Here is a 27,899-nt window from a genome sequence, read left to right as displayed (position 1 = left end):
AAAATTGTGCAGTTCCGCTCTAATATCTAAATGTCATCCAATACAAAAAACAAACACATGGTTTGCGTTTTCTTGTATTTTGGAAAAGTAATTTACATAAGTTTAACATTGTAGGATATATGCTCGTGGGAGACTGCAGGTACACTACAGTTAAGCACACAAACTAGACGTACGTAAAATGTCTTTAATTGAACAATATTGCAGCCAAAACGCAACATTTGTCAATATAAAAAAGTATCAAGTAATTGTAGTTACATATTACTTACAAATAAGTCTCCAAGGCAGTAAACAATTTCCATTCGCCTTCAACCTAAAGACACCATAAGTTAAATCATACCAACAATTGTTCTCTGAGTAATTTCACTTGATTAAGCCTTTTCTAACATTCTACATTATGTGCAAGTCATGCTGATATTATATTGGATTCATATCAGTATTGGCCAATATTTGAGGTTCAAATATCAGAAGTGGAATAAGTTATCAGCGTTGTCTTGCACTGAACAGAAATTGGATGATGAACACAACAAATATAAAAATATTCAATAGATTGTTAAGCATGTCCAATGAAAGGCTTTTTCTGTTAGCACCATTACATTAAAATTGTGTAAAATGGAGCCGATAATTAACTTGTGCTGTACTAGTAAATTGCAATGGTCAAATAACTGAACCTTAAGGAACACCATCATCATTATGCAATAATCTCATCAAACTTGCACCATTTTCCTTGATAAAACATAACAAAAATAGTGAATTAAAGGGGAAATGTTGATGCTTACTATAAATGTGAACCTGTGAATGCTACTGGCCACATTATCTGTAGATGATTCATACTTGTTCTGTTACTTGTAAAGTTTATGTGTTAGCTTACAAGCTTTTAAGCTGGTCTCGAACTCCTTCACTGATTTGGACAGTTGCCCCAATGTAGGTTGGTTGATTGAAATGTTTTCTATTATCCTAAAATCTGTTACGTTTGCTTTTAACTGACATTTTTCCAGTCACGTGGACATGTGTTTATTTATCTTTAGCAATTACCAAAGCAAAAAATAGACGACCTAGCAACCCCCTAGTTCTAGGGTTCTGTAGTTTTAAAATGTTAGGGTATTATGTAGAACCAACATTTTACTAATATTCTACTAATAAATTGTGGCGGTCAAAGATATGATTGGAAGGGAACACCAATTATCACTTCATTTAGAGTAGAGGTCTCAAACTCAATTTACCTGGGGGCCACTGGATGCAGAGTCTGGGTGAGGCCGGGCCGCAAGAAAAGATTTCTTAAATGTCTTTATTTTTATTTTCACCACAAAATAAAATCAAAGTATAAATGAACAAAATGAAAATTAAGTAAATAAATCAGTCATAAGTAATAACAATAGTAATTTGATTTCTCCAGTCAGCAACAATGTGTAAGGCATCGTAAATTAAACAATTAAAAAAAAAATGTTTGATTTGGTCCAGGTTATCAGGGACTGATATTACTGACGGACAGGTGTCGAGGTGTGACTGCAGCCAGGCACATATGAAAACCCTTGTCTCCATGGGAAGGTTTCTGTCGCTCTCATTCATTTGCCGCCTTTCCACTAACACGGGGTAGGCAACCCAGAAAGTTGAAAAAGCCATTTTGGTCTAGTGGAAAAGCGGCAAAACGTTTCTCTGCTTGAATCACGCAAGTGACGTCAATGTTCGGCCCTCGAGAACCATATACCACAACGTGATTGGTAGATCACTTCAGCTCCGCACACAACGCTGTCAAGCACCATTCATATAGTAAAACTCGCGGGCCGCACAAACATTAAACTTTCATATTAAGATGGGGCCCTCAAAATAACGTCTCACGGGCCGCAATTGGCCCGCAGGCCGCATGTCGGAGACCTCTGATTTAGAGCCATACCATGTTGTGGGGCTGTGCTGTTGCTTAGACCTGCAGTAGACATTTGGTCTGGAATTTGCACGGTGGGATTGCATATTTGGATACATTTTTCAAGACCATTTAAGTTCCATGAGTATACAGTAGGCATTAAAATGACAATTTTTAAGATTGTAAAAGTAACTGGACTAGCAGTTCTTAATCTAAAGATTTTAAACACATGTTTTGATTGTGAAATCAAACTAAAACCTTTGTCTTGTTTTTTAATTAATACTAAGGCCCACTACGGTACTTTATTTTAATCATGGTCATTTTTGTGGTACTTGGAGAAGCAAGTGTTTTCTGAGGTTGTACTTGGTAAAACAAAATTGAGAACCACTGATCTACAGTATACCGCTTGTCATCATGAGGGTCACCAGGGAGATAGAGCATATCCCAGCTAATCCTGCGCAGAAGGCGGGGTAAAGATTTTTCCGTTGGCTCACTTAACCATGACATTTTTTCCTGTGTTCTGTTTTTGATTTTTGCACAATCCCACAAACAAACTGGGATACAACAATACCTTCACGCTTGGCAGGGATAATGATAACTTATGTGGTTTGAAGAAATGAAAAAATTCAAAGCAAGAATCTGAAAATGTTCAATAATAGACAAACCAAAACTAAACACTAGACAGTAAAAACAACTATTGTAAACAGTTTACAGCCATTTCGTCTTGGTGCAGTTTGATGAGACATTGAATAACATGCTCATATAAATCATAACCACATGATGATCAATGTTATGAGAGAGAGGTACATGAAGGTATTCGATTAATTCAGAAAAGGCTTCATTAATGCAAATGTTGTTTGTGTTTTCTTTTTTTTTTTTTGTCACACAAAGATATGTTTTGAAAAGTAGTAGCTGTAAGGCTCCCCATGGATAAGCTAACTTAAGTGCGGTCACAAATCAGCCATAAAATGACACAACAAGCCATGGTCCAGCTGGAGTGCCTAGTCAGATTCAGCGTAAATGTGTAGACTATGTAATCCAAAGTCACTATAGCATACTATAGCAGGCTTGTTATGAAACTCAAAACGGTTGCATGTATTAAATAACATGTATCTTGTAGACATATAATGTGTGTTTGCTGACCTTAACAGGGACCTAATATGCAAAAACAAATGTTCTTACCCATTCGGACCTGTTTTTCGAACCGATTCATAGTTGCGTGCCTATCCACTCAGAGATGTTTTTATGCACAACCAAACTTTATTACAAAAGAGACATATATAACCTTTTTTTTTAAATGGAAATTCGGTTTGTTTATGTCAGTGTTACGGTTTTGTTAACTCTGTTACTATCACTAGCACATTTTTATTACCAAAGTGGATATGTGGTTATCAGTGACGTGCAATGAGGTTCATGGCTGGTGAGGCACTGACTTCTTCACAGTCAGATTTATAAACATATGAACCCTATAGAGTATCTTATTCACCATTTGTTTGGCAGCAGTTAACGGGTTATGTTTAAAAGCTCATACCAGCATTCTTCCCTGCTTGGCACTCAGCATCAAGGGTTGGAATTGGGGGTTAAATCACCCAAAATGATTCCCGGCCGCTGCTGCTCACTGCTCCCCTCACCTCCCAGGGGGGGATCAAGGGGATGGGTCAAATGCAGAGGACAAATTTCACCACACCTAGTGTGTGTGTGACAATCATTGGTACTTTAACTTAATGTAGCAGGTACTTTAGTATAGTATAGTATAAATAAATTACACTTATTATTATCATTATTAGCGATAATACTGCTAACATTAACAATATTAAATAATCACATGTATGTAGAAAATAACAAACACGACAGTACACAGTGTTGTCACTATGACAGGTGTAACCGCGCTCCAGCGGCCGTGTTTATTCATTGTCTTTACTGTAGCATAAAAAATGCAGATGGCCTTAAAACGCCACAATACTCAGTCACCATATTTAAGTACCCAAAATAAAGACTCGACATAAATATAAATTCAATCGGATCAGAAACATTGGCGGAAACGGGATTAAAACCTCATGCTAGCCGCCCATAGAAGATACATGGGTACGGCTAGTAACTACTATTAGCAAACAAATTCACTTACCAACTCGGCGTAATATCTCAACATCGACACACTCTTTCGTCGCAACTCGGCCCTGATGGTCGGCGCCTATAAGTTTACAATTAGTTGTAAAATGTCGGACGGTTGTTTTTACGATATGCAGGCAAACGACAACTTTAAAACATACCGGCTTCGGCCAAGCCGAGTAGTGCAAGAATTATCTCTGGGATCACTAGTGCCCTCTACCACCAGGAGAACAGGAGCCTCACATTGTACGTGTTTTGCAGCAGTTTTATGATTGCCCAGCACAAGAATTACGTTACACACATACAGTTGTTGACAAAATACACTGTACATTATATACCTCAGCTAACTAAACTATGGAAATGTATAATATAATTCATATAGCAATACGGTCTCACTGCACAGCAGACAGCAGTTAGCTGAGTCATTGCGCAATCCACGGGATGATCAGCTGGCTGTGACTCACCGCTGGCTGTGACTCACAGCAAGTAATTCTCAGTATTTGAACGGCAAATGTGAAAATTAAGCGATTTTGAATGAAAAATAGTTTAAAACTGGTGAAGTTAAATAGAAAATAACTTTATAGTATAATCACTGGATACATATAACAATATAATTTTTTTTTTCTTTTTAAATTTTTTTCTTTCCATGATGGCAGGTGAGGCCACGCCTGACTGCACGTCACTGGTGGTTATGTCAAAATCAGTCAGAACAAACAAACAAGGTTAGAAGGGGAAAAAGGAAAGTAACTGTTACTTACAATTGAAACATCCAGTTAGAACCAAAGGCAGAGGAAAACAATGTCACAACCGCTGTAGGTTCAAAATTAATCTCCCATCATTCTAATTTTTCTGGTGTAAGTTACACGAAAATATGCATGAAGGCTGTTTTCAGTTACATCAACACCCGCTTATGTTTAAGTGATTCAGCCAATTTGAGGAAAGTCAAATTAAACAGAGCAAGTGAACAAATAATCAGTAATTGCTGAGACGAGGTGAAAGAGTATAGGATAAAATATGATATTATTCTTCCTTCTCCTTTTCGGACATGTTGATCTGTGTCAACATGAAAGTATTTGTCTTCTGTGTATCTTTGCTAAGCATTTTTTAAATAAGACAAACAATGCGTGATTGTTGCCAATTCAGTACTGTGATGTGTTTTCTCTACGTGGCAGGACATCTGTGGACAAAAGAGTTGTGACACTCTGGGTGTTGCCGATGTCGGGACGATGTGTGATCATAAGAGAAGCTGCTCCGTTATAGAGGACAACGGTCTGCAAGCTGCCTTCACTGCTGCACATGAGCTTGGTTAGTTTTTTTAAGAATGTGGGATTTATATCTTTAGTTTTTTTTGCTGTTTTTCATATATTTCCCCCCTTTTGCCTACTGTAGGTCATGTGCTAAGCATGCCGCACGATGACTCCAAAACCTGCGAGAGGCTGTTTGGGGATCTTGGAGGGCATTACTTGATGGCTCCTTTGTTTTTTAGCCTCAAAAAAAACATGCCTTGGTCTCCTTGTAGTGCTCTCTACATTACAGACTTCTTCGACAGTGGTCATGGTAAGAGATATGTAGGTGGATGAAAACAAAGTATAAATCAGTAGTGTGAAAATAAGACTATTCTTTGTTGTGGACGTCTGACAAGTTCATATACCCTGTAATTAAGTCTGATTCAGAGATGAACATTGTATACAGATATTCCGCTTCAGGGGTGTCTTTCTTGCTTTAACATGTCACACCTATAAATTATAAGCCACAGGAATAGTTTATCTTCTGAACCCTCTATTATTTTCCTCACGTTATTGACTGTATTTGTATCATCGAAACACACATTGCCAAACCTTTTATCTCTGAATCATACTACAAACAAATTCCTGTTTGCTCTCTGTAAAGCCAAAAGAAACAGCTGGTGTTGGCAAACTATGTTCTTTATCAATCTGAATATGTCTCCAAAGACTGCTTTGGTGGCAAAACATGTTTATTCCAAACTGAGAACGTGACTTGACAATAAATGCTTGTTGAATGCCATTACAGCTAATTACACAGCAATGAATAAAGTCAAATTCAGAAAATAATTACATACATGCCATTTAAAAATAATTTTCAAAAAGTTGGATGCACATTTGGTTTGATATTAATTTTATTGTCTGTTGTCAAAATCCAAAAAAATGGTGACTCAGTACTGTGTTGACTTACCACAGGGGACTGTCTGCTGGATGTTCCAGAGAGTAGTTTGCCATTACCAAAGGAGCTGCCAGGCACCAAATACAGCCTAAACCATCAGTGCCAGCAGATTTTTGGAGAGGAATTCTTCCATTGTCCCAACACAACAGACAATGATATCTGCAGCCAGCTCTGGTGTCAGGAGGATGGAACATCACAGTGCTCCACAAAGAATGGCAGCCTGCCCTGGGCTGATGGAACCCCGTGTAGTCTCAACAGGACATGCCTGCATGGAGTTTGCAGTCTTACTCATGGGGTGCACGAGCCACTGGTAAGAATAACTAAATACACAGTATTCCCTTGATTATCGCAAAGTTCAAGAACGCCCTGTGGTAGGTGTGTTTCCGCAAAGTAGAAATGCTATTTATTTTATGATCTTGATATTATTAATATTATAAGTGTTTAGAGTCATTATAAACCCTCCACAGCACTTTTACACACACTTATACACTCTTCCTATACCTCAAAACAGTTGATATACTCTAAGACAGTGAATTTAAACTGCGGTACGCCAAATAATCACTTTATAAAAGTGCTGTGTTTTATTTTCCTATATTTAAACACAGTGTTACTGTTCAAACTATGTGCAATGTTACAATGGTCAAAAATGCTGAATATACTTGTTAAATAAAACCTCTGGAGTGTTTTAATGAATACTTAGGCCTACTAAGTATTCATCTATTTTAAAGTTGGTCCTTATAGTGGTTGTGTTTTCTGAGGTGGTACTTGGTAAAACAAGTTTGAGAGCCCCTACCCTAACACATGAGTAATTTAGATTGTATAATAGATGAACCGATAGATGTTCATGAAACTTTCAGGAAATGTCCAAAATGGGATAAGAAACAACTGATTAGAATGTGGGCCTGAACCGGTTTATTTCTACTTTGCAAGGCCACCTCTGGTTAAATTGTGGCCCTACAGGCATTATTTGATTTAGAGGCTCCCTCCCCATTACACACATTTTTGTTTATGTAAACCATTTTTTCTACATTTTCAATTAAATTGGAATATATGTTGATGTCTGTTTTGCACTAAAACAAATGTATTACAAATAAACAGTTCAATAATTATTACCGCAAAATTTTTAAAAATATTTAATTTGAATGTAGATTTTTCCACCTTGCAACAACAATTTCAAATGTGATTTGAACCCATGGCCTATTGTTTCACGAGACAAGCACTATTTTACTGCACCATAGCATTTTCCATTATATTCTTATCAGTGAATAAGCAGGAAGCGGCTTTGAATACTTTAGCGGTAAAATTTCTAAAAAAGCGTCCTGTCATTTAGGAAAATGGGGCACTCCACTGATTATTTATTTCATATAACTGTAAATGACATGTTGTGATGGCACCTTAGGGTTGAAAATGTTTTAGAAGATGTGCTACCATATGTGCAGTATGGACACCATTAAGTTTTTTTAAAGAAACAGTCAATGCCTTTTTTTGGCAATTTGGCTATAAAATGTGAGTCAAAAAATGCTAGGCTATCTGAATGACCTACCCGTATTTTAACTTTGTGATATAAAGTAACTTTGTGATATAAAGTAAAATATGTGAACTCTCTAATATTATTTCTGTGATGATGATTTATTGTATTAATATGTAGATGTGGGCAAAAATGGCTGCATTTTGGACACCTCTGCCTAATGGCTCTGATGTTGCAGCACTGAGCAGCGTTCAACCAAAATGATATGTGTGTTATATATATTTACAATTAATTTTCCAAGAGTTGTTTTTCATTACAACTGTAGTTAGGTTGACTGAATAGCTTCTGCGTGTGTTATCATCAGACATCTGTTATTGCACCCAGACAAAGTGGCAGCTGGGATTTGAGTTTGCCCAAAGTCAGTAAACCTCTGGAAAATGCCCACACACTTAACATTTTGCCACATAAAGTAGAAGCCCGGCAGGCTCCACATGTAGTGAGTGACACATGTAGCAAAAATGTGGGTTCAGATAGACAGTTGACGCGTGCCGAACTTCAACACAAAATTAGTCTGACATCACGGCATGCCAACCCACAGCAGCCTCAGACCCAGAAACTCCAGACTGCGGTCTGGTCTGCACAGTTAAGACTTCCTGTGTCAACCAAGCTCTCTAACTACTGCCTGTTTTTCTGCTTTTTTCTTTACCACAGGTGGTTGTGGATGGGGGCTGGAGCACATGGGGGCCGTGGCAGCAATGTTCCAGGACATGTGGAGGTGGAGTGGAGTTTTCCAACAGGGAGTGCACAAGCCCTGAGCCTCAGAATGGGGGCAAATACTGTGAGGGACTAAGGGTTCAGTACCAGTCCTGCAATACAGAGCCCTGTAGCAACAATGGTGAGGAACACATTTAATTATTTTTTAAATATAATGTGTAATTTTTATCTGGAACTTTAAAAAATGTTTATAGGGACAATTGCTCTGGTAGTCCTAAATAGGGATGTTAAGTGTGAATTAAAAGATTTTAGGCAGATCTGTATTTTTTATGGGCCATGTCAGATCCAGGGTTGGTAATGTTCCATAATGAGGCTTTCACACAATGGTCAACAGTCAAAAATCTAAATTCTAATGGTACTAGACAATTGACACGAAAAACCATATAAATAAATAAGGCACAAACTTGACCATATAGTCGCCACTCGCTTTAACTTATCACAGTTAAAGAAGAACTGCATTTTTTTTTTTTTACCCGTTATTCACTATACTTATGTAAGACAAGAACACATATGTTTTTAAATTTTTTGATGCACTCAAACTAGTAAATAAATTACAGCAAAGGTCCTCTTACAATGTAGCTTATGGCAGTCGCTCGATTCAGCCAATATAGTGTTTAAAACAGGGTCAAACACTTCCATTAAAGTTTTATATACGTGTAATGTAGTAACAGGCACATTCATATTGACATGTAATATTTTCATATTTAACTCATTTTAAGCATCGGGTGGTGCATAATATCACAAATGCATCACAACATTCACTTTTTCCTTCAACTACAACACTAATTATCATGACAGACTTCACGAGAGCCAACAATATCGCAATAACTTGGTTAATATTCAGGTAACCAAATGCAAATGGAGTATTGTTGGCGCTTTTTTGATTTATTGGGTTTTTTGGTCAGAATAAACGCAAGAGACGCAATGACGTCATGGCTCCCATTGGCTCTATTGTAAGCTGACTCTACATGTATTTACAAGGTAGAATGCATGAAAAAAGACATATGTGTTATTGTTTCTCATTAGGATTGTGAATAATAGACAAAATTCCAAAAAAATGCACTAGTCCTTTTAAAGGTACTGTACATTACCGTGATAACCAAATTTTCACAAAGTAGGATTGTCTTTAATAAATTTAATATTTTCATATTTGGAGCATAAAAGTTTTTTCCGACCTTCTAAATATGTTTTTTAACATTGTTTGAGCCCTCCAAACATGAAATAACATCCATGTAGTCCCACTTACACTTGTTACAGCCTTGAGTGTGTTTTATTGTAGATCACAGTACTCATAGGTAGCCTGGAGGATCCTCCACGTGTCTAAGGCCATCACCTGGCCACTAAAACAAGGCCACGACGTGGAAATACTTTGTCATGTCCTGGTTAATTCCTATAAGCTAGAACTGGGCTCCCATGTGCTGAAACACCGGTGTGTGGAGTTTTGCAAAAGCGTTGTCAACAGTAGCAGCTACCATTATTAGTTTACTTGTTAGTAATCTGTCTTGTGAGCAATGTGTCCTGCTTTGTCAATCCTCATAGCTCAAGCCAAAGCTGTGTTTTTGATGTCAAAGATAAAGTGTACCTCAAATCAGGAAAATTAACCTACACTTAGCCAAGACAGCTGTTGATGGTAGCTAATAGTAGTCTCCTGAAGTGCTGCACCGAATGTCTGATGCTACATCTTGCTGTTGTCGTCCGACATTGCTCTCCAAGGTTCAGCAATGTAAAGATGTGTCATTGAGGCAGGAGTTGAGGGTGACTTCCATCAAAGAGTTTTTCTGCCAAAATTTGGTTAATTTGAGATTGTCGCTGTGAAGATAGCTCGACGATTAAACCAGACATTGTTGTTAGCATGGTTAACCTAAATCCGGAAACAGAAGTCCCGTTTGGTGAATAGCTTTTTCGATTGCCACAATATGATTAAGCAGTGATTCTCAAACTGTGGTCGTATGCAGGCTTCATCTAGTGGTACGTCAAATAATCACTTGATGAAATTACAGTGTTTTATTTTCCTATATTCAAACGCAGTGTTACAATGGCTAAAACTATTTAACATAACTGTTCAATTAAACCTCTGTCTTGTTTTTATGAATACATAGGCCTACTACGCCACGGTATTTTAATATTGGTCATTATGGTTGTACTTGGATAGCCAAGTGTTTTCTAAAGTGCTACTTAGTGAAAAAAAACTCTATGATAGTATAATATAAAATAAGACAAATACTGCACTGTAATACATATAATCCATAAAATTTAATTCAACAGTTAATTCAACACTTAAGGCCAAAAACACGTTAAAAAATTGGGTTTTGTTTTGTTTTGAATTGTGATATAGTGAAGCCATAATGTTTGAAGCAGGGGACAACTGTATTGTAATTTCTTATTGATATTAAAATATGTACATATATATATATATATATATATATATATATATATATATATATATATATATATATATATATATATATATACATATATAAATCAAGTTGTCCTTGCATAGCCCATTCCTGATATAGGCTTTTCAGCCTAAAACAGTTTTCAAGACAAATGTTGGATGCACATGCCATTTTAGTTTTTTGATCCAGCAAAAACAACCATCTGGATTCAAAGTGCTTCAATTATTACACATTTTATTATGTCACAGCCTTATTCCAAAATGGAATAAATCAATATGTGTCCTCAAAATTCTCTAGACAATAACCCATTATGGCAATGTAAAAAGTTGTTGGTTTTGTTTGTTTTGTTTTTTTATTGTGCAAATGTATAAAAAAAATCACCTGTACAAAAGTATTCAAAGCTTTTGTTCAATACTTTGTTAATCTATCTTTGGCAGCGATTACAGCCTCTAGTCTTTTTGAATATGAGGCCGCAATCTTGGCACACCTATCTTTGGGCAGTTTCGGCCATTCCTCTTTACAGAACCTCTCAAGTTCCATTTGATTGGATGAGAAGTGTTGGTTTTCATTCACAATTTCTCTGTATATTATTTCATTATTTTTTCCCTCTATTCTGACTGGCTTCCCAGTTCCTGCCATTGTAAAACATCCCCACAACATGATGCTGCCACCACCATGCTTCACTGTTGGGAAGAGTTCAATCTATGGCTCATCACACCACATAATTATGTTTATCGTGGTCTGACAGTCTGTCAGGTACATTTTGGCAAATGTTTTTTCTAAAAAAATTGGCCACTATACCATACAGGCCTGATTGGTGGTTTTCTGCAGAGATGGTTGTCGTTCTGGAAGGTGACCATCACCACCACCTTGGTCACCTACCTAAATAGACTAAGATGACTGCAATAATACACAGACACATCCTGGATGAAATCCAACGCTTCTCATCCAACCTGATGGAGCTTGAGCAAATTGCCCAAAGATAGGTGTGCCAAGCTTGTGGCATTGTATATTCAAAAATACTTGAGGCTGTAATTGCTCCCAAAGTATGGAGCAGAAGCTGGAAAAACTAATGCGCATGTGATTTTTTAATTTTGAATAAATTTGCCAAATAAAAAAAAAACGTTTCACATTGTCATGGTAATGCCTTTACAATCTTGAGAACAAAAGTGTATTTAATTTTGTAACAAGGCTGTAATATAACAAATTGTGAAAAAAGTGAAGTGCTGTGAATACTCTCCAGAAGCACTGTAATTGGTAGAATGGAAACATAACTATAGGTGGTAAAGAGATGAGGCGGATGATTTAGGGCAATGGTGTCCAATGTGCCATTTTCTGCCCGCAGTTCATCCTGAAAATAAAAAATATTTTTCATCAGATATATTATTAAATATTACACTAATTTGCTTTGTCCCTAATAGCACAAAGCTAAGATGTGGGTATTTTGTTTAGATCAGGGGTGTCAAACGTCCGGCCCGGGGGCCGGATCAGGCCCGCGAACAGCTTGTAGCCGGCCCGCGGGATGAATTTGCTAAGTATAAAAATTAACCGGAAATTTTTTAATGAAAGAAACAGCTGTTCTAAATGTGTCCACTGGATGTCGCAATAGCAATTCTTTGTATCATTGTAGATGATGCTACATATGTACAAAATAAACCACATTAGTACATCGGTCGAGGAAAATGATCAAACTACATTAATAACATACTGTAATTTGATTTTGATATAATTCTTTATCTTGATAGATTGAAAATAAACACCAATGAGTGATGAACATTATCATATAATTTATTCAGAAAATATAAATAACGACAAATAAAGATATAATACTATGAACTGCAACATGTAAGTGTAAAAAAAACAACAACAACATTATGAGTTCTACAATTTCAGAATGTACTTGTTCTGTTTTTAAACAAAGAAAACAATCAAACTTATATTTTTAAGTTATCGTGCTGTGATTTTACCAGTCCGGCCCACATGGAAGCAGATTTTTCTCTGTGTGGCCCCTGGTCTAAAATGAGTTTGACACCCCTGGTTTAGATTGTGATAAGTAGGGCAGCGCTGTGGTAGAGGGGTTAGTGTGTCTGCCTCACAATACGAAGGTCCTGGGTTTTATCCTGCGCTTGGGATCTTTCTGTGTGGAGTTTGCATGTTCTCCTCGTGACTGCGTGGGTTCCCTCCGGTAGTCTGGCTTCCTTCCACCTCCAAAGACATGCACCTGGGGATTGGCTGATTGGCAACTCTAAATTGGCCCTAGTGTGTGAATGTGAGTGTGAATGTTGTCTGTCTATCTGTGTTGGCCCTGCGATGAGGTTGCGACTTGTCCAGGGTGTATGCCGCCTTTCGTCCGATTGCAGCTGAGATAGGCTCAAGCAACCCCCTGCTACATTGGGGTTCTCAATATTTTTAACCCCGGGGCCCAACTTTTCCAGTGCTGAAGGGCCTGTGGCGCTCTCAAATATTAACACTGAATTAATAATCTTACTCCTAATTTTTATCATATTCAACAATTATATCTAACTTACTTACAGTTTAAGTAGATAAACCTTGTCAAATGATATCAATCAATCAATCAATGTTTACTTATATAGCCCTAAATCACTAGTGTCTCAAAGGGCTGCACAAACCACCACGACATCCTCGGTAGGCCCACATAAGGGCAAGGAAAACTCACGCCCAGTGGGACATCGGTGACAATAATGACCCAGTGGGACGTTGGTGACAATGATGACTATGAAAACCTTGGAGAGGAGGAAAGCAATGGATGTCGAGCGGGTCTAACATGATACTGTGAAAGTTCAATCCACAATGGATCCAACACAGTCGCGAGAGTCCAGTCCAAAGCGGATCCAACACAGCAGCGAGAGTCCCGTTCACAGCGGAGCCAGCAGGAAACCATCCCAAGCGGAGGCGGATCAGCAGCGCAGAGATGTCCCCAGCCGATACACAGGCAAGCAGTACATGGCCACCGGATCGGACCGGACCCCCTCCACAAGGGAGAGTGGGACATAGAAGAAAAAGAAAAGAAACGGCAGATCAACTGGTCTAAAAAGGGAGTCTATATAAAGGCTAGAGTATACAAATGAGTTTTAAGGTGAGACTTAAATGCTTCTACTGAGGTGGCATCTCGAACTGTTACCGGGAGGGCATTCCAGAGTACTGGGGCCCAAAATGAAAAAGCTCTATAGCCCGCAAACTTTTTTTGGGCTTTGGGAATCACTAATAAGCCGGAGTCCTTTGAACGCAGATTTCTTGCCGGGACATATGGTACAATACAATCGGCAAGATAGGATGGAGCTAGACCGTGTAGTATTTTATACGTAAGTAGTAAAACCTTAAAGTCACATCTTAAGTGCACAGGAAGCCAGTGCAGGTGAGCCAGTACAGGCGTAATGTGATCAAACTTTCTTGTTCTTGTCAAAAGTCTAGCAGCCGCATTTTGTACCAACTGTAATCTTTTAATGCTAGACATGGGGAGACCCGAAAATAATACGTTACAGTAGTCGAGGCGAGACGTAACAAACGCATGGATAATGATCTCAGCGTCTTTAGTGGACAGAATGGAGCGAATTTTAGCGATATTACGGAGATGAAAGAAGGCCGTTTTAGTAACGCTTTTAATGTGTGACACAAAGGAGAGAGTTGGGTCGAAGATAATACCCAGATTCTTTACCGTGTCGCCTTGTTTAATTGTTTGGTTGTCAAATGTTAGAGTTGTATTATTAAATAGAGTTCGGTGTCTAGCAGGACCGATAATCAGCATTTCCGTTTTTTTGGCGTTGAGTTGCAAAAAGTTAGCGGACATCCATTGTTTAATTTCATTAAGACACGCCTCCAGCTGACTACAATCCGGCGTGTTGGTCAGCTTTAGGGGCATGTAGAGTTGGGTGTCATCAGCATACCAGTGAAAGCTAACACTGTATTTGCGTATGATGTCACCTAGCGGTAGCATGTAGATGCTGAAGAGTGCAGGGCCAAGGACCGAACCCTGGGGAACTCCACACGTTACCTTAACGTAGTCCGAGGTCACATTGTTATGGGAGACACACTGCATCCTATCAGTAAGATAAGAGTTAAACCAAGACGGTGCTAAGTCTGACATACCAATTCGTGTTTTGATACGTTCTAGTAAAATATTATGATCGACGGTATCGAAACCAGCGCTAAGATCGAGGAGCAGCAACATAGATGACGCATCAGAATCCATCGTTAGCAATAGATCATTAGTCATTTTTGCGAGGGCTGTCTCCGTGGAGTGATTTGCCCTGAAACCGGATTGAAAGGTTTCACATAGATTGTTAGATGCTAAGTGTTCATTTAACTGCTCCGCAACAATTTTTTCAAGGATTTTTGAAATAAAGGGAAGGTGAGACACCGGTCGGTAGTTTACCATGAGGTCAGGATCGAGGTTGGGTCTTTTAAGAAGAGGATGAATAACCGCTTTTTTGAATGCTAGGGGAACAGTGCCCGAGGAGAGTGATAAGTTTATAATATTTAGCACTGATGGACCTAATAATACAAAGAGCTCCTTGATCAGTTTCCCAGGAAGAGGGTCAAGTAAACATGTTGTCTGTTTTATTCCATTTACACGTTGTAACAATTCCTCTAATGTTATTTCCTCAAAACGAGAGAAACTATTTTGGAGGGCAGTATCCGCCGTATATACCATCGTATCAGTGTTAATAGAACCCCGTTGTAGCTGGGACGCATGGTCTTTAATCTCCTTTGTAATGACTTCAATTTTCTTACTAAAGAATTGCATAAAGTCATCAGCTGAGTGGGTTGAGCTACTGGAAGGGGTCCCTTGTTGGGTTAGCGATGCTACCGTACTAAACAAAAATTTAGGATCGTTTTTATTACGGTGGATGAGATTTGAGTAATATTTAGCTTTAGCTAAGGTAAGCATGCGTTTATAAGTTATTAAACCATCAGTCCATGCTTGATGGTGCACCTCAAGTTTAGTCGTGCGCCATTTGCGTTCCAGCTTTCTACATGATAATTTCTGAGCTCTAGTTTCTTCTGTAAACCACGGGGTGCGCTTTTTTGGAGCCTTTTTTAACTTTAGCGGTGCTATGTTATCAATGGTTTCACGCAGGGCGTCGTTAAAGTTGTTAGTGAGGTTATCAATAGAGCCCACATACTTTGGGAATGGTGCCATTACCGAGGGCAATAGGTCAGCAAGAGTTGTCGTTGTGGCCGTATTAATGTTGCGGCTGCTATAGCAGTTATTATTATTATTAGTTTGACGAACATGCGTCTGAACCTCGAATTTTATAAGGTAATGATCGGACAATACTTTAGTATACGGGAGTATCGTAACTTTGGAAACGGTGATACCCCTGACAAGCACTAGGTCTATCGTATTACCGTTGCGATGCGTGGGTTCATTTATTATTTGTGTGAGACCACAGCTATCAATTATAGTCTGGAGCGCTACGCACGGTGGGTCCGATGGGGTATTCATATTGATATTAAAGTCCCCCATTATGATTATATTATCGGCGTGTGTCACTAGATCAGCAACAAACTCTGAGAATTCATTGATAAAGTCCGAATAGGGCCCTCGGGGGCGGTAGATAACAGCCAGGTGTAGAGGCAGCGGTGTGACAGACCTCATAGTAAGCACCTCAAACGATTTATATTTATTATTTATGTTAGTTATGATATATAAAAGCATGTGTTAATCACAAATATTTTCATCAAGGCTTAGGTCAGGCTGATTACAAAAATAAGTACTACAAAATATACTTTAAAATGAGGGACATCTACATGCAATTACGCAGTTCCAAAATAAATACAATCTAAAAATAAAAACAAATTAAATTGCAAATGAAAATACAGCTTCACCACTTTAGTCATAATTTGTTTGTTTAAGAAACTGCTCTATGACTCAGCTCCAGACTTCTTGTGTTTGTTTGAGATTGTCATTACTGCCACAAGTAGTGGAAAAGTATATTACAACTGAGTACTGCTGCGGCCCATACAGACCGCAGCTTCGAAACGGATATTTTTTGGCGGCCCTGTAGGAAGATCTCACGGCCCGACAATGGGCCCAGGCCCTATGGTTAAGAAGTACTGGTTTAGCATACGAATGTACTGACCACATTGGATTGGGTTTAGTGAATTGAATACGAAGCCATACATCCTGTGTATCACACTCAAAAAAGTTTTATTTTTATTTCTCCTAATAGAAAAGAGTTTTCGAGAGGAGCAGTGTGAGAAGTACAACAGCCACAACTACCTGGACTACAACGGGAACATGAAACTTTGGATACCAAAGTACGCTGGAGTGTCTCCCAGGGACAGATGCAAACTATTCTGCCGGGCCAAGGGCAGTAACGAATTTAAGGTGTTCGAACCCAAGGTACATATGCAATCAGCATCACAGCCGATCTAAACACATTAGACGCAAAAATAAGGATTAGAATTTGAGTCATGAAATAGTTTTTTACTTTTTAATTAAGTATTTACTGTATATAACTTATGAAGATGAAAGGGACAAGCGGTAGAAGATGGATAGAGGTGGACTGAGCTGAACCTTTTTTTGAATAATCCAATGACAAACATTGCATTTTATGCAACTCAGTTGCAAAGTGAGTGGTGTCCAAAAAGTGCGTCCGACGGGCCACTTGTTTTTTCATGGGTCATCTACTTATTCTAAAATTAACATGTATTCATTATCAAGTGCAACCTGTTAAGGTCTATGTCATCAGTGTTGACTACAATTCTAAGCCCTCGTTTTATTACAAAAAAATGCCTGCTTAAATTGAATCTCAAGTTGGCTCTTCTTTTTCAAAGTCCTCTTCGGACATGTTGAAATGTGAAACTGCAAATGCAGTGTATGTTATGGACCACATTGTAATTGTATGCATATTTGAAATTACAATAACTAGGGATGGGTACCAAAATCTGTACTTTTTTTGACACCGATCTAATCCCAGGTGTCCTAACGGATACCGATTCGCGTAAAATCCAACGGTACTATGTTACGCTACCCGGTTGGCGACTCAGCTATCGCCGATCTCTCCAGCAGCACTGAGAGCGGACTCAGCCAAACTACTTATAGGTAATGTTGCGGTTTTATATGTCAACAAAGACATTATAACTCACAAAACGCTCTAATATAAGTGAAATCAGGCTCCCCTTGTCCAAAAAGTTGCTATCTTGAGGCTAATATATATTGTAGCTGAGATAGGCGCCAGCGCCCCCCGCGACCCCGAAAGGGAATAAGCGGTAGAAAATGGATGGATGGATGGATGCTAGTATTAGCAATTTTTTATTGCAATTTTAACACCCCCAAATTTGTCAATGAAAACTACAATTAAGATGCAATTTACAATCGAACAGCTGGTACATAATAAGTGCAATACTTATAGTATTAGTTAGGGCGCAACTAAAGACAGCAAAAGACTGAACTGACTAGCCGCTACTGCCATCTAATGATATTGATTGCCAGGTAACAGGAATTGGTACCATATCGGTTCAAATGTGAACAGTACCCATCCCTAAACATAACCATTAACATTCCATCCATCCATCCATTAATTTTCTACCGCTTATTCCCTTTGAGGTCGCGGGGGGCGCTGGTGCCTATCTCAGCTACAATCAGGCGGAAGGCGGCGTACACCCTGGACAAGTCGCCACCTCAACGCAGGTGTTATATTTATGTGTCGTAGTAATAATTCAATCATTATCACTTGCAAAAGCAGATTTGTAGTTATGTCAAAATTATTTAAAGCAAACAATAATAGGTGGTAGAGGCAACAGGAAAGTCACTCCCAATCTTCAAAGCTCAGGGCCAAGGATCTTTTCTTTTTGTGTGGTAGACTTCTCAGCCATTCCTTTATCCGCATTTCCACAACTAATAGGATACAGCCATTTATATATGCAAAGATGAAGGAAAACAGTGTCAATAAAGTGTTGTTTGTTCAAAAATCCTTTATTTCCCATTCTCCTTATTTCTCTGGCCAAAGTCACACCTAATTATGCAAGCAATGGCTAGTTTTGGTTACGTCATTAACCACTTATATAGATGTGGTTGTAGTTATTATATAAGTTTATCAGACAGATGAACATGTTTTGGCCCTGCAGCTGAGATAGGCTCCAACACCCCCCGCGACCCCGAAAGGGACAAGCGGTATAAAATGGATGGATGGATAGATTAACATGTTACATTAAAGGGACTGTTTGCAACATTTACACAGATGCTTAGAGGGCAGCAACTTTCCAATGTATTTTACCAAGTATATCCGCCCTCTCACGGCTTCTTAGACCTAATTACTCCCGTATGTAACACATGCACTCGCATTAGCTTTAGGAGTTGTTAGCTAATATTAGCAATTTAGATAGCGAGATTTAGCCGTCATTGAATGTATATTCTATCATAACAACAAAATGACGGCATATTGTCCGTTGCTTCTCGTGGACTGCTTTTCTACATATGCATGCGCTCCCCGCGTGAAGTGCTCAGTGACCACCATAAACACTAATCATTTTATTCGGGCTGATAAAAAAATATATTACATAAACTTTTTCATTGTGAAAAATATAGACAATTGTGAAACAAATGTGTTCTGTGAAATCACTAATAGTAAAAATAGAAGCTAGCCAGTGGTGTTCTTGTTGTATCTTTTGCTTTGAAAAATGTTACTATGAGGAAGTTGCAAACAGCACCTTTAAAGAACATCATGTGGTCTATTCCGACACCTTTCATCCATGAGTGAGAGCAACCCATACGGATCACATGTATTAACTGTAAGTTTTAATCACAATTATAATCCGAAAGAAAAAAACATAGGATAAGACAGTGTAATTTAATATTTAAAATATTGTTTGATAGTATTTTTATTACATACAATTTTTCGCACAAAATAAAGCCAGTAGTACACAATAACTAAACTAAATAAAAAACAATGATCTACTGCACATTTGAATCCTTTTTTTCAGCCTTTAAAGTTCTCCCGTGTCCAAGGACTTGCGTTTCTAAACATTGCGAAAAAGGGAAAAAAAACAAATTTTGTGAAAATAAAAATATCGATCAAATTACTTTAGTATCATATCGATCAGATAATGAAACTGCCATTGGTATTAATTTTAATGATCTCTTAATAGCTGATAGCTTTCTGCTGTAATGTGGTGCATCTACTACCACTACACTACACGTTTACCAGGCATTTATTTCTTATGTTCTTTTAAACTATTTAAGCCGATTTTTTAGCCATTAGCATGCCTTCTTGTCTGCTTTGACGTGTAACCTATTTAGCCTCGTCCTTCAGTCCTCCAGGGGTAATGATATCTGTAAGAAATGTTGTTTACATGCCGCAATGGAGGTGATGGTTATTGATTTAGGGGTGTGACTCCACACTGTGTATGACTGTGAACATGCGCAGTTAGCTGCTAATAATAAATGTTTTTTTTAAAAAAGGATCATTATTGAAAGGCATTACCAACATTGACAAGTAGGGAAAGGAATCTGACAACATCTTACAATTTAATTCCGATTCTTGGGGTGATATCTCCATTTAGAATCAATTCTCGATTCAACACAATTCTCAATTAAGACAGATTCTTGCAGTTTTTCATTTGGTGTAAGATTTATGATATAATATTTTCATAACAGGTTACAAAAGCTCCTCTTGACTGCCGACATATTACGTATACACGCAGCGAGTAACTTCAAAAATGTCTTTTTAAAAATTAACTCTTTAAAAGCAAAACAAAACAAAACTTTTTTTATAGATTCTTGAACATTAAAAATCAATTTAGAATTGGAATAAATCAGAATCGGGATTTGAATGTCAATCTATTTTTTGCCAATCGAATATTTTTTTTAAGGAAATCGCCTAATATTCATTTGTGTCTGATCGATCGGAGGATCCCTAAATCCTCTGCACAGTTATCAATTAGCTTTGTCAACTCTCATGCAAAGGCAATATGTGGATGTGTCATTCAGATAATTTAGCACATATTGACACCTTTGGCATCTTTTATGTAGAAAATGTATCAAAGTGTTCTCTCCATGTCTTTTAATATTTCTGAATGTGGCTCTAAGTGCAAAAACATCTAAACCCTATTTTATGTGTTTATACTGAAAATGTGAAGTCCTTCTCACGTGAACTATAATAATAGGATCGATATATCTCTGTAGGTAATTGATGGAACACCCTGTGGTCCTGACACCACGTCGATGTGCGTCCAAGGGCAGTGTGTGAAGGCAGGCTGTGACCAAGTCATCGGATCCAATAAGAGAGTGGACAAGTGTGGAATATGTGGAGGAAATGGCCTTAAGTGTAGAAAGATCACTGGGTCCTACAATAAGACAATGTAAGTTACAATGGACTATTTATTCAACAGCACTACTGTAGGAAGGGTATTCCTATGGCCCCAATGGGCAGTTAAGTGTTATATATTTTAAAATGTGTTTTGTGACAATTCCAACTTTGACCACAGCGTCAGTTGTTATGTAGAGTGGAACTTTGGAGGGACAAAGTTCCCCCTGTGTTTCCACCAAAAACTATCCAAGTAGGATTTAGTTCTTCAGGAACCTTTTCGGAGTTCCTCCTAACTAAGTGGGACTTTTCAAAGTTTGTTGAGGCCGTTCCCAAAACTTTTTAGTAAAATTATGCGAGGACGACTTTTTTATTTTTCATTTCTTGTGTATTTCTATTACAACAAACTTGACAACTGAGAGAAAGAAGAACGAATGGAGCTTTTGACTTGCAGGAATTTTTTGTGGGGCATCTGTGTGCTGAAGAACGCTGATCAGCGGATTAATCTTGCAGTGTTTTTACTCAGCCGTTGTCTTTAAACTCTATCAATGCAGTTTAATGTTGTTTATTATTTTTACAAACTTTAATTTCGATACGCAAAGCTACAAGAGGTTGATGGACTCTTTTAAACGTATTTACAAAGGAAGTATAAAGCCGGACTCAAAGCAATGACCTCAGCTGCTTACTACTGTGACTTTGTTGGATGATTGTGGAAACAAGGAGGCAGTCTACGAGCAGAATGAAGGTAAATGGCATTAATCGTTAACTATTTACTTTATTACATGTTCTGAAAGTAGTCAGTGACACTCCATTGGGGTAGTTATTTCCTTCAACCCGAGTGAACAGAATGCTAATGCTAACAAGCTAACGCTAAAGCCAATGTCTTTGTGTTGTCGGCGTTAGGTAAACACTTGTATTTATTATTTATATATTGTTATTTACAGCGGCAGCACGGTGCTACAGGGGTTAGTACGATTGCCTCACAATACGAAGGTCCAGGGTTCAATCCTGGGCTCAGGATCTTTCTGTATGAAGTTTGCATGTTCTCCCTTTGACTGCGTGGGTTCTCTTTGGGTAATCCAGCTTCTTCCCACCTCCAAAGACATGCACCTGGGGATAGGTCGATTGGCAACACTAAATTGGCCCTAGTGTGTGAATGTGAATGTGAATGTTTTCTGTCTATCTGTAATGGCCCTGCGATGAGGCAGCGACTTGACCAGGGTGTACTCCGCCTTCCACCCTTGTGCAGCTGAGATAGGCTCCAACAGCCCTCGTGACCCCAAAAGGGACAGGCAGGAGAAAATGGATGGATGGATGTTATTTACAGCTGAAATGGACCACAAGGAATCTCATGAATTCATGATTTACAGAGAAAACGACTTTTTGACTGTTGCGGACAAAAGCCTGACTTTTTCTGAACAATTCTTTACACTTTATTTTTTAAATCATATCATTTTGTAGATTATTCTTTTGTATTTAATTTACTAACTTTTTAGTAACAGAACTGTGAGCTAATATAGTCCGTTTATTTACATGGTATGAGGTAAGAAATATAGTAGACCACTCCTCCATATGTCATCAGCCTGATATGTATAAACTACTCTTCACTGTGAAATGTGGTGGAAACACAAACCACACACTTCTACCGGAAACCATAGTTCCCGGAGCTAAAGTTTCTAGGAAAAGGGCCTATTTTCAGTAGACTGCATTGCAAAATGAATGGACTATTTGAGTGATGTTCGGATTTTCTTTCAGCTATGGATACAGCGACATTGTCACTATTCCTGCTGGTGCAACCAATATTGACATCAAACAGCGGAGCCACAGAGGAATCAAACATGATGGGAACTATCTGGCTATAATGAGAGAGACTGGCAGCTACATCCTTAATGGAAACTTCTCTGTATCGACAATGGAACAGGACATCCCTGTGCTTGGTGCTGTGTTGAAGTACAGCGGCTCCTCAACAATGTTGGAGAGGATCCAGAGCTTCATGCAGCTAAAAGAGACCATCATCATTCAACTTCTGGCCACAGCAGGGGATACCACTGCTCCCAAAGTGAGATATTCATTTTTCGTCCCCAAAGATGTAACTTTTAACAAGTCTAAAGAGAAAAAGGGTTCTTTGCCATCTCTGCATATGATTCATCCCTTCAGCGTTTCTGATTGGGTGCTTGGGGAGTGGTCTGAGTGCTCCAAGAGTTGCGGTTCTGGGTGGTCCAGGAGGAATGTGGAGTGCAGAGACAGCACAGGCTTTCTCTCTAGCCTTTGTGATAAAGAATTGAAGCCGTTGGACATCAGGGCCTGTGGGGATCTGCCTTGCCCCATCTGGCAGATGGGACCTTGGTCCGCCTGCGCACAAACTTGTGGTCAGGGGCACCGGCATCGCAGCATCGTCTGCATAGACTACACTGGGAAGACTGTTGAACCAGAGAAGTGTGATCATACTAAAAAACCTGCGCCTGTTTCAGGAGAATGCTTCAACCCCGAGTGCCTCTGAAAAACGTGTGATACTTTTGGCTGCTGACAACCACTGTTGGAAGTAAACAATGAAAAACTACCTCGGGAATGTAATGAGTTGCCATTTATGGAAGGTGCTGTGTTTTATTTTTTCCACTCTAATGAACAACTCAATCATTTGACTGTTTGGGTTGGATTAATTTACTAAATATATACAGCGGAACCCGCCTAAGTCTGTCGCTTATGACAACAATCCATCTTTGTCAAACAATCATTAAATCCACCATGTTATTGATACAGTGCAACCTCAATTTACGAACTTAATTCGTTCATGAACATGGTTGGTCAACCTAAAAGTTTCCATACATGTAGTGAAGCAGAGTTCCCCAGAAGAATCAAACAAGAATAATTGGTTCTAGTCTCGACAAAAGTCCCTTTTTTAGTAAAAAAACAAACAAACATGCACACTTTGAAGCCACTATAATAGCTGTATGTATATATTTTTTTATATATAAATATATATATTGGATCTACAATCTTTTTTTTATCCAAACAACACAACAACATTACAGCAAGCTTATTTGTCAAAACGCTATCACACAAACGTCTTGTTGGTACGCTCCAACACATTAACCACCATGTTGCTGCAAATAAAAACCAAAAAAAGGATAATAATTTTACCTCGTGTCTGCAAATATTTGTGGTTTGTTGAACACTCTGTAAGTTTCGGAGTGATAAACAAACAGTGGCTCTACGTAGTCAGCGCTATTACAAGTGTCCTAGTAGTGCCTTCTTATTTGCTGTAATTAAGTTCCGCCGTGACATCTTTTTCGGTCTTGTCACAATTTAAGACTTTTATGCTGAACAAAGCCTCTTTCACTGATAAAATCTTCGAACTAAAGGTGACTAACTATCTAAAACACTATCTCAAAGTACTTGTCCAGAAACCCCAAGGTATACATCAAGACTGTGAGAGTTTAGACACAATTAAAGCATTTCTGATCACACAAAGTGACTTCTAAGACAGGCTTACACAGCTCTGACCAGCGCAAGGTAGGACCATTGACAAAATAAACACGTAAGAAGTGCCGCTCGCTGTCGGAGCTCTTTGAAATGGCTGCGCCCGTGTGTACAGGATGTAAACAAGATGGGACGTAAGGGGCCCAGCTTCTTCAAAATGGCAATGCCAGCGTGTACAAAAAGTAAAATAATCGAAATGGCAGCCCCGATGGCTTGAAGAGGTATGCAAAATGAATGAATGAATGAAGCGATTGTACGCCGAAACATGGTTTATACACAAAGGCATACATGGCACGATGTAAAGGTTTGTAAACCGATAAGGTCGCAATTAGAGGTGTTTGTAAATCGATGTCCAACTGTATTGCTAAAAAGTGCCCGCGTAAGTAAGCGTCGACATATATGGTAAACCGTTTTTGTTGACATTAAATTTAACAGCCAAAGGGGGGATTTTAAGTTTTTATACCCACATTATTAACTTCCTCATCCTTGGGTCAAGTAAAATGACAACAGTGATAAAATTAGCATTAAAATGTGCTCACAGTGACTTCCTGTTCATTGAAAAAGTAAGCTTGATAATTAAAGCATAGTACTATTAACTTAGATTCTACTACAGCACCTAACAAGATACGGCCATTGATTAAATTTTTTGGGGGGCCGAATAAGAGAGTTGCACTTTATTAAAATCTTCAGTGTCTTTGTAGTCTGGACAACCACTTAGGTTGATGTGAGCCGACATAAGCGGGTTCCACTGTATCAATAAAAAAATAACAACACACAAAAGGAAAATGGCAATAACCTTTTAAATTGCTGGGGCCACTGGCTCGTCCCTGTTGCTATGGTTATTATTATTGTTATCAATAAACACTCGTAACATGTACAACTTAACTGATTTGAGGAAAACTCGAAGCACAAGTCCTTAAATGATGCAAACGTCAAAAACTAGGAAAAAGTATATAATTCATGAGTAATTTCCTGAAACAGTCAGTGGCCTTGTGGTTAGAGTGTCCGCCCTGAGACTGTCATTACAAAACCCGGACGAATTATACCAAAGACTATAAAAATGGGACCTATTGCCTCCCTGCTTGGCACTCAGCATAATGGGTTGGAATTGGGGGTTAAATCAGGAAATGATTCCCGAGTGTGGCCACAGCTGCTGCACACTGCTCCCCTCACCTCCCAGGGGGTGAACACGGGAATGGTTCAAATGCAGACGACAAATTTCACCACACCCAGTGTGTATGTGACAATCATTGGATCTTTAACTTTAACTTAATGCAACAAACTTGGCCTTTGCTCTTCCAAAAGTACAATTACCATTCCTCTATCACTAAAACTCACTGAACACGTAGCAAATACATTTACCTTGTAGCTAAGATATCTACAATTTCACATTTACAGTAAGATGATACCAAGATCATCCATGTAGACCTTGTACATGCAGAGAAAACTTTATTTATTTTGGATATGTCTTTTTTTTTTCTCGAGCATAAGGATTTAAGAGGTTAAACCTACTAATGCACAGCTTGGTGTAAATATACTGTACCTCTTGTCTTACATACTGTCAAGCTATTGGCCACATCAATGTAGGTGGTTGTTGTTTCAATCTTTCTCATGTGTTCCTGTTTCACTGCTTCTCATTTTTACACACATGCATTTGTTGATGACTGTTAATGTGATTTTTTTTTCTTTAGAATCCAGAAAATAAGCATGGTTTCTTTGTAAGCCTTTCAATGACTCCAAACATCACAAGATCTGTAAAATGTATTTCATAGCTTTTATCAAGAGTTGTTTAAAATTCAAAGACATGTTAGTAGTTTATTTTATGTTATGTTGTAGCAGTAGGTAGCAGCCTTACAAACCATATTCAGTATGTTTGATGTTTGTGATATACTTATCACATGTTGCGTAAATTAACATTATTTTCATGTTTCATTTGAATTACCAATCATATCTTAACACGCTTTTTCCAGACTTATATGTGTATGTTAGGGTCTTCATTGATGTTAATTTACAGTACGTCACAAGCGAAAAAGAGAGGGAGCATTAGCCCTTTATCCCTTCAATGAAGGAACATAGCAGTTTATGACCATTTTTGCTTCCTTTTAATTTATTTTCTGTCTTTTTTTTTTGTAAATGTAATTAATGCAGCAGATGCTACTGTCTCCGGGATTGATTCGTCTGTATAAATTGTCAAATAAACGCACTTATGTCAATAGATGGATTCATTGGACTTTTTTCAAAAAGTTACTCTGAGATGTGGGTGTCAAAAAATCGATGTTTATTAAAAATCAACACAAGGTGTTTATGTTTTGAATTTGAACGAACATTTAAATGGAGTTTAGTACGATAAGACATGGGTGTCCGAGCTGTTAAGTCCTGCAGAAAAACCCATGGGGATCGGGATTGTGTGGACTTTGCATATTACTTCTTATATGCAGCTGAGATAGGCTCCAGCACCCCCCAACCCCCGTGACCCCAAAAGGAACAAGCGGTAGAAAATGGATTGATGGATGTTTAAACATTTACAAAAAAACAATAGAAGTCAACATTATGAATACAATCCAAACTAATCACAAATGTACACTTGACCCCGTTAAACATAGCGATGGAGTAGGAAGAATTAAAGCATAACTACAGAGCTGCGGCCCATTGTTGTGCCGTATTAAAATATTTGTTTTCTCAGCTGTGGTCCGTATGGGCCGAAGCGGTACACAGTTGTAATACACTTTATCACCACTTGGGGCAGTAACGACAATATCAAACAAACGGAAGAATTCTGAAGCTAAAGTCATAAAGAAGTTTTTTAAAGGGAAACAGCACATTTATTTTTATTTTATTTTGCCTATTGTTCACAATCATTATGAGAGGCATGACGATGAATGATGTTTGGTTTTTTTTTGCATTCTAAATGTGAAATAAATGCGATCAAAAATCCGCTTACAACTGAGCCTATAGGAGCCGCGCAATTGCATCTATAAAACCATTAAAAAAAACATAAAAGCCCCTCCGTTGAGGTTTTATATACCTGATGTAAGTATATGTGTAATGTAGTAAACAGCACATTTATAGTAATATTTAATTTTTACCTATTTTGATAATTTTAAGCGTACGCGTCACATTCATTTAAAAAACGCATCACAATGTTTTCGTTTTTTTCTTAATCACTGATTATTGCTCACTGCACACTTCATGAGAGACAACAAACATAATAAAACATCACTTACTGTGCAAAATCAGCTGTCAACAGGATGCTGACTGCTGGAATGTACATATATTCCCATTTAGATGAAGAATGTCTCATAATCCTCATGAAGAAAAGGGGTGGGTAGGGTTCAACCGTCTTTTTGTGTCATCCTCACCAG

General features: G+C 38.3%; 1 protein-coding gene across 1 annotated transcript in view; it reads left to right on the top strand.

Moving 5' to 3' along the window:
• The window catches only part of LOC133564448 (A disintegrin and metalloproteinase with thrombospondin motifs 8-like), a 40,166-nt gene extending 13,414 nt beyond the window's left edge, over window positions 1–26,752 (top strand). The window contains exons 3-9 of the mRNA XM_061918781.1: window positions 5,140–5,272; window positions 5,357–5,524; window positions 6,166–6,458; window positions 8,328–8,511; window positions 16,981–17,153; window positions 20,937–21,112; window positions 22,813–26,752. Of these exons, the coding sequence (XP_061774765.1) occupies window positions 5,140–5,272; window positions 5,357–5,524; window positions 6,166–6,458; window positions 8,328–8,511; window positions 16,981–17,153; window positions 20,937–21,112; window positions 22,813–23,557 (1,872 nt within the window). The 3' untranslated portion in view covers window positions 23,558–26,752. The remainder of the gene's footprint in view (window positions 1–5,139; window positions 5,273–5,356; window positions 5,525–6,165; window positions 6,459–8,327; window positions 8,512–16,980; window positions 17,154–20,936; window positions 21,113–22,812) is intronic.
• The last annotated feature ends 1,147 nt before the right edge of the window (window positions 26,753–27,899 follow it).

The sequence above is a fragment of the Nerophis ophidion genome, linkage group LG13 (assembly GCF_033978795.1).
Source record: "Nerophis ophidion isolate RoL-2023_Sa linkage group LG13, RoL_Noph_v1.0, whole genome shotgun sequence".
Taxonomy (NCBI): Eukaryota; Metazoa; Chordata; class Actinopteri; order Syngnathiformes; family Syngnathidae; genus Nerophis; species Nerophis ophidion.
This window is presented reverse-complemented; position numbering and strand designations above follow the sequence as displayed.